The 10,251-nt window shown below is 34.5% G+C and overlaps 1 protein-coding gene across 1 annotated transcript in view; it reads left to right on the top strand.

Annotated features, from left to right (window-relative positions):
• The window catches only part of mcoln3a (mucolipin TRP cation channel 3a), an 11,541-nt gene extending 1,381 nt beyond the window's left edge, over positions 1-10,160 (top strand). Inside the window, exons 3-9 of the mRNA XM_016508245.1 lie at positions 1,460-1,613; positions 6,758-6,870; positions 7,823-7,972; positions 8,367-8,468; positions 8,641-8,763; positions 9,551-9,757; positions 9,991-10,160. Coding sequence (XP_016363731.1) covers positions 1,460-1,613; positions 6,758-6,870; positions 7,823-7,972; positions 8,367-8,468; positions 8,641-8,763; positions 9,551-9,757; positions 9,991-10,137 — 996 coding nt within the window. The 3' untranslated portion in view covers positions 10,138-10,160. The remainder of the gene's footprint in view (positions 1-1,459; positions 1,614-6,757; positions 6,871-7,822; positions 7,973-8,366; positions 8,469-8,640; positions 8,764-9,550; positions 9,758-9,990) is intronic.
• Positions 10,161-10,251: the final 91 nt, after the last annotated feature.

Here is a 10,251-nt window from a genome sequence, read left to right as displayed (position 1 = left end):
CAACAAAAAACCATCAAATTTGAAATGTAATGCAGGGAATTCTGGGAATGTCAATTTACGGTTATTCACTTTTTTGTCTTTTTCACTTCCAAAAACGGTATACTGCCGTAAAATTACATGTAATGTCCAATACAGTTTTTCACCGTATACAGTAGGGGAATTTACCGTTAACCATTTAACAGGTTTTTACTGTAGCATTTTTACAGTCTTTTACCGTTTAATTCACGGTCATATTTTACAGTGTACACACTGAAAAAAAGCATACTTTGGACCAACTTCAAAAATAAATAAATAAATAAATAAAATAAAAACTTTTAAGTTTTAACTTTTAAAACTCTTTAAGTTTAACCATAAACTTAATTTATTTTCTTTAGATACAAGCAATATATATTTATTTATTGCAATATACAATATATATTTATTTATTTATTTCACCATAAACAAAAGCTAAATTACTTATAATATGGAAGTCAAATGTTTACTCAAGGTAAACTAAAAAAACATTTCGTGAAGATATTTTGTAAATTTCCTACCGTAAATATATTAAAAGTTGATTAGTAATATGCATTGCTAAGAGCTTCATTTGGACAACTTTAAAGATGATTTTCTCAATATTTAGATTTTTTTTGCACCCTCAGATTCCAGATTTTCAAATAGTTGTATCTCGGTCAAATATCCTAATGATGTATAAATCTCAATTTCGAAAAATTGACCCTTGTGGCTGGTTTTGTGGTCCAGGGTCACAAATGTTTAATTTACTCAAGATCAACTAAAAACATTTTGTTACTCAATGTTTAATTTAGTTCACTTAAAGATGGCAACATTGTTTTTGAAAGACCTCAATGTTTATTGTGATGTCTTTTAAAAAATATAATCTTTTAAAAAATCTATCATAAATAAATAAACCAACCAACCCACGATAATTTCTGCAGTCAGTAACACTAGTAAACCAGTATGTGTTCCGCACATCAACACACTATTTAAACAAAATTGTTTCTTTTAATTTTTCTATGAAGAGTTATTTGTTTTTACACACAACAGACAGAAAAGGTTGAAACTGAAAACCATGATTTTCCATTATTATCTGATTAGACAATGCATTTTAAATAAATGACATTGTTTCAGTTTTTTTCAGTGCATATTTATAATGTACAGTGAGAACTGGAACATTAAAATAAGCAGAAAAAGATCGGATTTTCAAAGAAACTCAACTTAAATCTACCCCTCCTCTCCTACGAATGCAGACTGAATATGCAAATGGAATATGCTGAAATCATGCAGGATAACATTGTTCTCTAGGATTTGTACAGACCTGTGGAGTTTACTAAATATTAATCATGAAATGCATGTAAATGTGCAAAACAAGCACTATATATGCGGTAAACATTACGTTTCATAGAGGTGGCGTGATTTAATCTCTTTTATCGCTTGCATCTGATTTGTCTGATTGTTTTTTTAGTATCTACAGCTACAAAACCTGACTGTTGATAATCATGCGTTTGAGAGGATTGATGACGTGTTCACTCCTCTGTCCATCTGTCAAGACTTATATCGACATGCTAACGTTTTACCAGCCAATGAGACTTTTGATATTGATCCACATGTAGAGACAGGTACATCATCATTTGTCATAATAACACAGCTGTACAATCTAATGTAATTACTGTGGTAAGGATGGCAGAAGTCATACAGTTATTGCGCACAGTCTTCTAAATAGTAAACATCCACTGTCACATTAAGATGGAAAACCAAAGACTTTTGTGATAGAAGTTAAATGTGCTGTAATCAGGAACCAGCTATTGATTCAGCTATTTATTTCTGCCTGTCTGATGCTAAATGATCGCACCAGTGTCTGTGTTTTTATTAAATATATTAAATACATCTTATCAGTTATGGAGAGTAATAACAATACAAATAATATTTTTATATATATATATACTAAAGTGTTACGTAACAAGCAGTAAACCAACATAAGAATGTTGGCAAATAATTAATTAATTTTATTCAATTATTGTGTTTTATGTACACTAAAATTCGAAAGTATGGAGCTGGTAAGAATTTTTAAAAATGTTTTTGAAAGAATGTTTTTCAAGGTTGCATCTACTTGATAAAGGTAAAAACAGTAAACTGTGAAATATTATTACAATTTAAAGTTACTGTTTTCTATTTTAATATATTTATAATATAATTGATTCCTGTGATGGCAAAGCTGTATTTTCAGCTGCCATTACTCCAGTCTTCAGTGTCACATGATCCGTCAGATGTCTAATATGCTGATTTGCTGCTCAATGGTATTTTGTTGATTATATATTAGAGATAAATTGGATATATTTTCATTTTAAATAAAAGTATTGTTCTATATTTGATCTTTAATTGTTAATGCTATATGTTTCCCCTATTTTTAGATTTAGATAGCTGTCATGTAACATTCTCTTGAAGGTAATTTTTTTTAAATACTCAGAATTTAATTAAACTGTTAAATGTAAATGTTACCTAATATAAAAATGAATATCCATTTTTCAAAATGAACAAAAATTGAATTGTAATGTTGTGACGCCTAAATTCACTAGCATTTAAAGGCCTATCTGTGCATCTCTATAGACTTTTTTTATTCTTTACTTTTTGTATAATGCTAAGCTTTGCTTCTACTCCCAAATTTTCATGTTGGGAATATTTCTTTTTGTTGTTGAAATTGTTGAAATATCCACTTGAGATAAAAACCCACAGGCAAAAGCAGGAGAGAAAATTGCCCTCCCTCAGGAGGTGAGAAGGAGCTTCTGGGATTCTATGACAGGCCGAGGGGGATTTTACCCAGGTGTTCACCAAGGGGCAAAGCTGGCTCCCAGCTGCCAGCTGTCACTACCAAGTGGGCAACTAAGAGAGAGCCAGTGACCCAAAAACTCCCTCCTTGAGCACAAACTCTCCTCATCTCTCCTCTCCCTATTTGTGTTTCCGGATCATAACATGTAAATTATACTGCAAGATGTGCAACAGGGACACTGCGCTTGTCCCGCGTCGTGTCGGAGATGTCCACATCATGTACGATAATTTCCATGCATTTGTGTTTGCATTTGCATTGGTACCCTCATCGACATGGGAGTAAATCAGAGCTTTGTGAGGCAGTTGAGTGGGAGGCAGCCTCTGTACACAATGGCTGATGATTTTGCTCTGTTCCCTCCTCCGCTGAAGTGCCAGAGCATCCTTCCTCCCTAAAGTGCACCTCTCCAAACATGCAATGATAGCGCTGATTTTAATTACCTCTCATGACTGCCGAGGTTGTGGCTGCCTGACGCACAGCGGGGGAGGATCTTTTGGATTTATCTCTGGAAACACCTGCATGCTTTTGCTCTCTCTCCCTCCTATGTGTTCGGTCATCTCCTCTAAGCAATACTTAATGTCTCTGAAGTCTGAATAGGAAATGAAACGGTAATACAAAAAGAGTTCTACTAAAACTAACACTGCAAAGGTATTTATTTACATATAACGATAATTAGTCATCTGCCAGTGTGTTATATAAGGCATAACAAGTCTACCCCCTTTTTGTCTTCCCTTTTTGTATAAACACCTGCTCAAACAAATTAGCTGGCATGATGAGGTTCTTCTTGGAACGTTATGCCACATGGATGCCCTTCACAAGGGCCTCCGGGGGATGCGTTCGGGACCCTTCACCTCATCAAACCCTGCTGCTGTCTTCAAAGCAAGAGGCGCACAAATGAAAACACTCAACTTTAACGAAATCTCGCAAATGTGTGATGACGTGGATTAGCTGAAGTGTTACATAACAAGCAGTAAACCAACATGACACAATGGCAAAAATATTCAGTTTATTTTATTAAGTTATCATGGTGTAGGAATTTTTGATGTTTTTGAAATGTCTCATCAAGGTTGTATTTGAACAAAAATACAGTGAAAACAGTAATGCTGTCAGATATTAATACTATTTACAATATCTGTTTCTATTTTACTATATTCTAAAAATGTAATTTGTGATGGCGAAGCTGAATTTTCAGCATCATTTCTCATCATTACTTCAGTGTCACATGATCCTTCAGAAATCATTCTAATCATCATCAGTATTAAAAGTGTTTAAAATAGTTGTGCTGCTTAATGTTTTGTGGAAACCATTAAAACGTTATTTAATTTTTTTCTGATTATTTATTTAGTTATTTATCTTGGATTCTTTGATTTTGATAGAAAGCTCAAAAGAACAGCATTTACTGTTGCCCTAAAAATACAGTAACCATTTGTGACCCTGGAGCACAAAAGCAGTGTTAAGTCGCTGGGGTATATTTGTAGCAATAGCCAACAATACATTGTATGGGTCAAAATTATTGATTTTTCTTTTATGCCAAAAATCATTAGGATATTAAGTAAAGATCATGTTCCATGAAGATATTTTGTAAATTTCCTACCGTAAATATATTAAAAGTTGATTAGTAATATGCATTGCTAAGAGCTTCATTTGGACAACTTTAAAGATGATTTTCTCAATATTTAGATTTTTTTTGCACCCTCAGATTCCAGATTTTCAAATAGTTGTATCTCGGTCAAATATCCTAATGATGTATAAATCTCAATTTCGAAAAATTGACCCTTGTGGCTGGTTTTGTGGTCCAGGGTCACAAATGTTTAATTTACTCAAGATCAACTAAAAACATTTTGTTACTCAATGTTTAATTTAGTTCACTTAAAGATGGCAACATTGTTTTTGAAAGACCTCAATGTTTATTGTGATGTCTTTTAAAAAATATAATCTTTTAAAAAATCTATCATAAATAAATAAACCAACCAACCCACGATAATTTCTGCAGTCAGTAACACTAGTAAACCAGTATGTGTTCCGCACATCAACACACTATTTAAACAAAATTGTTTCTTTTAATTTTTCTATGAAGAGTGTTATTTGTTTTTAGACACACTAAACAGAAAAGGTTGAAACTGAAAACCATGATTTTCCATTATTATCTGATTAGACAATGCATTTTAAATAAATGACATTGTTTCAGTTTTTTTCAGTGCATATTTATAATGTACAGTGAGAACTGGAACATTAAAATAAGCAGAAAAAGATCGGATTTTCAAAGAAACTCAACTTAAATCTACCCCTCCTCTCCTACGAATGCAGACTGAATATGCAAATGGAATATGCTGAAATCATGCAGGATAACATTGTTCTCTAGGATTTGTACAGACCTGTGGAGTTTACTAAATATTAATCATGAAATGCATGTAAATGTGCAAAACAAGCACTATATATGCGGTAAACATTACGTTTCATAGAGGTGGCGTGATTTAATCTCTTTTATCGCTTGCATCTGATTTGTCTGATTGTTTTTTTAGTATCTACAGCTACAAAACCTGACTGTTGATAATCATGCGTTTGAGAGGATTGATGACGTGTTCACTCCTCTGTCCATCTGTCAAGACTTATATCGACATGCTAACGTTTTACCAGCCAATGAGACTTTTGATATTGATCCACATGTAGAGACAGGTACATCATCATTTGTCATAATAACACAGCTGTACAATCTAATGTAATTACTGTGGTAAGGATGGCAGAAGTCATACAGTTATTGCGCACAGTTTTCTAAATAGTAAACATCCACTGTCACATTAAGATGAAAAACCAAAGACTTTTGTGATAGAAGTTAAATGTGCTGTAAAATTAAATAACTTTTGGTCTTTGATTGATTTACTTGGTGGAGATTTTGTCAGATTTAGCTCACTTTTGGGTACAAATTTTTCCCCCAAATATGGTTAAGTAGGTACACACTCACACACACACTCACACACACACACACAAAAGAACACAAAATCCCCTCTATACAAAATCAGCAGTCATCATAGTCATGACATTAACTAAATTATTAGAGCATATTTGGAAACTTCAGGCAGGTTTAAACATTTATGAATGATTATATACTAAATATCAAACAAGTGACCAATCTGCAAACACGTAATGCCACAACTTTTCTTAGAGCTGGCTTCACTTTTATGATCCACTTGCTGTCCAGGTGATTTTCAGTGGACATATAGACCTTATGTAGCTCTGCCCCTATGACAAAACCAGTCATAAGGGTTTTTATGCATCATCTGAAAGCTGAATAAATAAGCTTTCCATTGATGTATGGTTTGTTAGGATCGGACAATATTTGGCCGAGATACAACTATTTGAGGGTGCAAAAAAATCAAAATATTGAGAAAATCATCTTAAATATCTTCATGGAACATGATCTTTACTTAACATCCTAATGATTTTTGGCATAAAAGAAAAATCAATAATTTTGACCCATACAATGTATTGTTGGCTATTGCTACAAATATACCCCAGCGACTTAAGACTGCTTTTGTGCTCCAGGGTCACAAATGTTTAGCTGCTTACTACTAAATCTCAGTTTTTGACCAATAAAATGGAAGCTTTGTGCTGAAATTCTCACTGTACTTTTATTTGACAGCCAAAAAAGTATCCAAGTACTGTTCGTATTACACCTTGCAAACTTGAACATGTACTTGTATTATCCTTAAGTTTCCAAGTTCTTTCTAGGGCCTCTGTAGCTTCATTCCTTACCGATTTTCGATACACCCCCCCACTCAACATGTTCATGTGATCAGTTATCCACTGCATGACTCTGAACTAATAAAAATGAGGATGATGAATACATTTCTAGTCACTGATTTACCTATGTTGTCCATGTAACTAACTAATAGTATGTGAGAAAATGTCTGAAAGTCTGTTTTGCTGTGTTTGTTCCAGCAGAACTTCACTATCAGCTCATCGTTCTGTTCGACTGTGTGGTGATCTGCTCCTGTTTGCTCTCGCTCATCCTCTGCACACGCTCAGTCTACAACGGCATGCTCTTGCAGTTTGTAAGTCTGATATGGCCGTCCCATTAAAGGGATAGTTCACCTAAAAATTAACATTTGCTGTTAATTTAGTGTTCAGTTTCTTCCGCAGACCAATCGTTTCACTTCATAAGACTGGGAAAATGGCCAGAGGTGACTTTTTTCTTTAGTAGAACAGTAAAGAAGATTTTAAGCTGAAACCGTGTTCATTGGTGATTCATAAAATGCAAGTCAATGGCTACCGGCACTTTGAGACTCAAAAAAGCACATGCAGAAAACACAAAATTAATCCCTGTGGCTTTTGACAATATATTGAGGTCTTATGAAGTGAAACGATTGGTCTGCGCAAGAAACTGAACACTAAATTAACAGCAAATTTTCATTTTTTGGTGAACTATCCCTTTAAGTGTAGCTCTACAATTACAAGCCCAAAAAACCACTATTCTATTCTATTCTATTCTATTCTATTCTATTCTATTTTTAGGTACATAGGAATAAAATAGAATGTTGTGAAGTTGTCATATTACAGGAATAAAGTCATAAAATTAAGAAATTAAAGTCAGTAGGTTATGGAAAAGACTTTACAACCATATTTGGGGTCACACTTTAGTTTGTGGACTAATTTTCACTAATGACTAGCCTAACTATTAATTATGACTTTTGTCTATGTCTTAATTTGCTGCTTATTAATTGTTAGTGAGGTGTTTGGGGTTTTGTTTAAGGGATCTACAATATGGTCATACAGAATAAGACATTAAGATGTGCTTTATAAATACTAATAAACAGCCAATATGCCAGTAATATGCTTGCTAATAAGCAACTCATTAATAGTGAGAATCAGTCTTTAAAGTGTTACCCAAATTACATATTTTATCCAAAATGACTGCAGCACAGACGTCAAGTGAGTTATATCATACTTTAAAAAAACAATAAATTCCTGCTACTAACATGTCATATGCGTGTGCTTTCTCATCAGGAGTACACCACATTCTCATCCATTTACCTCAATAAAAGAGTTTGCTGGTCTGAGAGAATGGAGTTCATCAACGGCTGGTACATTCTCATCATCATCAGTGACACGCTGACTATTGTAGGATCAGCTCTCAAAATATGCATACAGAGCAAGGTGAGCAAGAGATGCGCAAGAGGCTTTAAAAGGAATTAAAGGGGTCATATGATGCTGCTAAAAAGAACATTATTTGGTGTATTTGGTGTAATGAAATGTGTTTATGCGGTTTAAAGTTAAAAAAACACATTATTTTCCAGAGCCGTTTTAGGTAGGTGTGGCTGACTCTGAACTTTTATAAAGAATATCTCTTTGGATTTGAGACTTTAGTCTTTGCAACTTTACAGAGCTTCTTTATGCACCAAGAGCTTGTAACACTCCAAAGAGAAAGGAAAAAATGAAATTGCATCATATGACCCCTTTAAGTCACGGTCTGTTTCTGTTCATCATATGAGCTGACAGGCACAATAGTGTAGATGCATGCACTAATGCTCAGTACTTGTCTTGTTTTCAGGAACTGACAAGTTATGATGTGTGCAGTATTTTACTGGGCACAGCAACAATGCTTGTGTGGATTGGAGTAATGCATTACCTGAGGTTCTTTCAGAAATATTATGTAAGTCGCTCATTTATTCGTTTTGTGTGTGTGTGTGTGTGTGTGTGTGTGTGTGTGTGTTTTAAACATTAAGCCACATTAAGTAGCATTGGCGAAACACCTTTTAGTGTATTTCAGTGTATTTAGTAATTAATGTTAGACAGTGATGAGTCTGTATTTCTTGTGTCTCCAGATCCTCATCCTCACTCTGCAGGCTGCACTTCCTAACGTCATTCGATTCTCCTTCTGCGCTGTTATGATCTTTCTTAGCTACTGCTTCTGCGGATGGATCGTTTTGGGGCCACACCATGAAAACGTGAGCAATATTAAAAAATATATTCATAACTATAACATACCAAAGCCAGCATGAACTGTGAAAAGTTTGACTTTTATTGCTTCAGACGTTGTGTCAAACATTTCACATGCTTATACTTCTGCGTATACTCCTTACATTATTATATATTGTCTTGTCTTTATATAATCACAGTATATGTACAGTGTTGTCATTATTCTATACAGTGGACATATTTTTTTTTCTTTGTATGGCTTCATACTATATGAGGATTAATAGAATATTTGTATCTGTAAAATCTAATTTAATGTGCTATAGGACCATTTTTGCAAAGCCATTTTATTTTTCACAAATAAAATCAACCCTAAACCCTGCGAGATAAACCATTATTTAAATAGATTACTTGATGTGTTTATTCAATCAGTAATTTTGACACTGCAAATGTGCAAATAAAGGCCTTAACCTGCTGTTTGCTAATGTACAGCGTGAAAATTAAAAAAATTAAATCCTGCTTTCAACAGTAAAAATGAAAGAAAATAAATATTGTATAGATAAAGTGTAAACATATGAAATGGCTATGCATGCAGTGTTACAAATTAATTTTTAAAAGTACATGAAATATTCAGTGTAGTTTATACATGATGAACATGAGCTCACAAAAGCTACATGCATAAAAAATAGTTTTAGATGGAGTATGAGTATTTAATATCAGCTAGCCATTTAAGTGGCTTAAATTAAGCATTTAAATAAAATAAAACAATGGCATCCCTGCTTTATGAAGAAAATGATGAAAATGCTTATTTCTCCACAGTTTCGGTCATTTAATATGGTAGCGAACTGCCTTTTTTCCATGATTAATGGGGATGAAATCTACTCAACCTTTACCAAAATCCGAGACAAGAATGATCTGGTGTGGATGTTCAGCAGAATGTATATCTACACCTTCGTCCCACTCTTTACATTCATGATTCTGAGCCTCTTCATTGCCCTTATCACAGACACCTATGAAACCATCAAGGTGAGTCTATTCAAGTGCATGCTTTGGTTTTGTGGTGAGCTGACGCACTGATGCGTGATTACTAGGATGCGATCGATTATGTGCAAGTTATGTGCTGAAGTTTGGGTTAGTTGTGAGGAGTAGTGATGGGCCTATTGTGACTATGAACACTGTGAACTAACTGTGAGGCTGACAGTCTTAGCAAGCACCGTGAATGATCACACATCATGACTCTGCTCTCTCTTTACCTGCAGCACTATCAGAAGCATGGAGCGCCGCTATCAGAGCTGCAGGCTTTCATAGCTGAATGCAAAGACCCACCGAAGTCGGGGAAGAACATTGTGGATGAGGAATCCTCCACCTTCTGGTGCCTTTGTGCTCCTTGTGTGAACTGCACCTGAAACAGATGAGAAAACTGCATTGCTCAGCGTCTCATGCATTGCTGCAAACCAGTGGCTGTCGATTGGTGGGCCGTGACCAGAAATGGGTTGCAGGTCTTTTTTTACAGGATCATG

This window comes from Sinocyclocheilus rhinocerous, unplaced genomic scaffold (genome assembly GCF_001515625.1).
Source record: "Sinocyclocheilus rhinocerous isolate Xijiao unplaced genomic scaffold, SAMN03320098_v1.1 scaffold173, whole genome shotgun sequence".
Taxonomy (NCBI): domain Eukaryota; kingdom Metazoa; phylum Chordata; class Actinopteri; order Cypriniformes; family Cyprinidae; genus Sinocyclocheilus; species Sinocyclocheilus rhinocerous.
Note: the sequence above shows the minus strand (reverse complement) of the source record. Positions and strands in the feature narration are given on the sequence as shown.